This window comes from Simochromis diagramma, unplaced genomic scaffold (genome assembly GCF_900408965.1).
Source record: "Simochromis diagramma unplaced genomic scaffold, fSimDia1.1 OVJJ01000307.1, whole genome shotgun sequence".
In the NCBI taxonomy this organism is placed as follows: Eukaryota; Metazoa; Chordata; class Actinopteri; order Cichliformes; family Cichlidae; genus Simochromis; species Simochromis diagramma.
The window spans coordinates 110,599-114,653 of NW_024386786.1; the positions used below are offsets into that span (position 1 = coordinate 110,599).

The 4,055-nt window shown below is 39.5% G+C and overlaps 1 protein-coding gene across 1 annotated transcript; it reads left to right on the forward strand.

The window, feature by feature from the left end:
• Positions 1–1,156: 1,156 nt before the first annotated feature.
• LOC120728161 lies at positions 1,157–3,084 on the forward strand. The gene is made up of 2 exons (XM_040022936.1): positions 1,157–1,271; positions 1,494–3,084. Exons 1-2 carry the CDS (start codon positions 1,200–1,202, stop codon positions 2,883–2,885), a joined length of 1,464 nt encoding a protein of 487 aa, XP_039878870.1. The 5' UTR covers positions 1,157–1,199; the 3' UTR covers positions 2,886–3,084.
• Positions 3,085–4,055: the final 971 nt, after the last annotated feature.

Below are 4,055 nucleotides of genomic sequence, written 5' to 3' on the forward strand. Positions count from 1 at the left end.
ATCACAGACGCACGGACGCCGGCCTGCAATTAAATTTAAATCTTGAAAATATCTTAACCCATTGTTGCGACTTCTATCCACAAATAAAGCCGCTGCCGGCTGAGTTTGTTTCTGTACTGTGACGCGTCTCCAATAAGCCATACTAAGTCCCACTTGTGTTTCACGTATTTATTTAAAACTTAAACAATAAACGTTTGCTTTCAATCAAAACAAATAGCGCATGTATTAACTTACATCGTTTGTGAGCATTTGTATTTGTATTGAATCTTTATTTTAAACATGTTTAAATAAAAACAACAGGGAAAAAAGAGACAAACAAACAAAAGGAAAACAAAGCAACAATATTTATAAGTAACTTACATGTTCAAAAGGACTAGGAAGAAGCATAAGCTTATTTAATCCCACCCCCTTTCCACTATTTAGTAATTAATAGTCAACACTTTTTCTTCCCTCAGAAATTCAATACAATTACATTACATAATGCATGTAATTTTTATTTATTTAACCCCAGTAATACGTCAAAAGATATACAATTTACAGACATATATGCATACTTGTGCACCCACAACACACATATATACACATCACTGTTGTGAAAATAGTGGGTGAACACCCGATCAGAGCCACCTCCTCCCTGACGAGTACGCCTGTGTCACGTAAATAACACGCGATCACCTGAGGTGCAGGGAAAATCTAAACACCTGTACCACCACAATAAATAAACAAAACATAAACATTCACTTTGGCTCTTACACACTTTTTAAATCCCTTTTTGTATTTATCTATTTATTGCAGGACATTAATAATAATGAGAAGCTACTTAATAATAATGAGAAGCTACTTAATTATATATATATATATATATATATATATATTATTAAGTAGCTTCTCATTATTATTAATGTCCTGCAGCTGTGTCAAAGTTTAGCTAAAAACACATTTCAAGGTTCTTTGTTATCAATTGCTGAGCGGCAAGAAAGCCAACACTTACTTCTCTTTGATCAAAGAACACTGGATGACGTCACATTGGCTGCGCCCATCCGTGCTACTATCATCTAGCGGTTGCTAGGCAACAGTCATTCAATGTGGGCGGGGCTTGGCAATTAACAAAGGGCAGTGGGCGGGGCCTACAGGACACGACCCTATAAATAGAACTCCAGAACTCCATAATCACCTGCGATTTAGTTCAGAGCGCATTCATGCATCAGAACAGCGAGCAACATTTAAACACATTTAGTTCACAAAGAGCAGACATACCTGCCACAACATCAACCCCCCAGCAATTTGTTTCCACTTCTCCATTTCAGAGTCAAAGAAGTAGAAATACAACCTTCAACATGACAACTCCACACAGTTACTCCTCAGTGGAAACATGGAAGTGCTTAAGCGACTACTTTTTTGGTACAATTGTACCACAGTGGAGATCTCTGCAGTCAAACCCAGAGTACTGCAACTCTAAGCTGCCTTCCACTTTGTTACAGGACATGTTGAAACTTTGCTCCATGTTAGTGGATGCAACAGAGACAACCATGGAGAAGGGAGCTCCGGTGTCCACACAGACAGAGGAGTGTCTTGAGTCAGTGGACGCTGATTCCCATGAGAAAACAGGGGTAACACCAGCAAAGGAAGACATGGTAACAGAAATATCTGTAGACAACTGTGGTGATAATAAAAAAACAGAAACTCCGATACTGGAGACAGAGGCCAGTGCAAGTCTTCAGCATGTGGACACACAATCCCAAACCACAGCCACAGCAGAACCAAGAAAGAGCTGTATGAAGAAAAAGTCCACAGCTGATACAAACGACTGGGACAAAATAGAAGCTTGTCCCATGAAAAAGCCTGCAATGCCAGCTGCATATGAGTCAGACGTTGATAAATGCAAGGAAACGGAGGCAAAAGGAGGAAAAGACAGCATCCTGAAAGAAATATCTGTAGACAAGTGCGGTGATAATGAAAAAACAGATGCTGCAGAACTGAAGACAGAGGCCGGCAAATGTCTTCAGCATGTGGACACACAATCCCAAGCCACAGCAGAACCAAAGAAAAGCTGTATGCCCACAGCTGATACAAAACACTGGGACAAAATAGAAGCTTGTCCCGTGGAAAAGCCTGTGATTCCAGCTGTACATGAGTCAGAAGTTGATTCTTCTTCTGTCATCAGTCTGGCATCTGATGATGTGTCTGCAGAAAAAATGTTTGTTTATGCACTTACTCAGTTGGTAGTTTCACGGGCCTTAGAGAAAGTCTCCGCTAAACACAAAGACTCCACAAGGATTCCCAACTGTTATCGTCTGATGGAGAAAATCTGGCCTGAAATTGAGGGAAAACATTTGGATCTATGTCCAAAGAGGCTGCCCAGTATGGCGAAAGCCATTTTCACCAATCTTTGTAAAGTGCATAAGTGCAAGGAAAAACATTTGATTTCAAGTCTGAAGGAAGAGCTTGAGGATGATATTACTGTCCCAACATTCACCAGACATCTGCTGGCATTACCCAAAAGAATACTCACTTTATCTAAAAACCGAGACGAGTACAGAGAACTTGTGGAACGCTTTGCCAGAGATCTGGTTCTGCACGCAATGAGCAACATAAAGGGGTTGAAGAAATGGCGTCCAGCTGAAGAAGTTATACAGAGGCTTACCGAAAAGATCTGGGCTAAAATTGTGTCCCAAAATCTTGAAATCTCCTTGGAGAACATGGAAGACCTCACTGTGAGAGTATACAATGAACTCCGGGAAAAGTGGAGTGGTGCTGACAATGTCCTGGGGTTAATGAATAATGGAAATCCAAGACTTGACAAAATGATTGTCAGAATTTTCAAAAGTAAGGCCCCATTGAGAAGACCAAATATCTTCTCTAGGATGTTTTCATGTGTACGCTAAAGTTTACCTGACACATGGTGGCGTTACAAAGAAGATTACTCACTTTATTTAAAAGCCCAGAAGAGTAACAAGAACTTGTGGAACTGTTCACTAAAGACCACATGAAATTATTACCAACAAATACCAACAAATTACCAACCGGTCGCAGCAGATGGCCGCCCCTCCCTGAGCCTGGTTCTGCTGGAGGTTTCTTCCTGTTAAAAGGGAGTTTTTCCTTCCCACTGTCGCCAAAGTGCTTGCTCATAGGGGGTCATATGATTGTTGGGTTTTTCTCTGAAGCGCCTTGAGGCGACTTTTGTTCTGATTTGGCGCTATATAAATAACATTGAATTGAATTGAATTGAATTGAAATAATAAAAAACAAAAAATTTAAAAAAAGATCTTGATTTTGAGCTTTGTTTTATTTGTCTTCAGATTGTGTATACATTTTCAGTTTAGGCTGAAGCTAAACACTCATTTATACTGAACATTTTTAAACAACATAACTGTATATTTGAAATAATTCCAATTTTCAATCTGTTTGCATAAATGAGGAATAAAAGTTTCTGATCAATGTTGATTTTTTTACAGTCATTGTTAAGCAAGAACATTTAGATTGTCAGTTGTCAGTGACACAGCTGCCATATAGCCGTTTGTTCTCCTCAGTAAATTAAAAACGTGTGCACCCAATTCTTGCTTCTTAAAGTCATTAAAGATACAATACTGTACAATCATATCATTCAGGTAAAAAAAACAAAAAACAGTTCAGCTAAATCATTAAAAACCCAAATTCCCATAACACTCATACCCATAAGGAGTGAATCTGAACTTTTCACCACACCTGTATGATTGCACATTTGTCAAGAAATTACTGTTCCTGGTAACCAAATTTGCCCAGCAAAATATAAAGAAATGTGTCAGGATGAGGGAAACGCCTGAAGCACCCGCTGTTTTGGGCCCATCCTTTAAGGAACTGCTATCTTGTCCTGTCTACAGTTTTATTTTGTGAGACGGTTTATAATTGTTGTGCCCAAGTAGTCGGGCTTTCGTGATCCCCTGCCCGTGCGTTTTGATGGTTGTTTACAGCGATGTTTGACTTGTTTCAGTCGCCACAGAACTATTCTACATTCCTCTTTGGAGTGCGCTGGGATCAAATATCACAACAACTACATTTGGCTCAGGCAGCAGTTC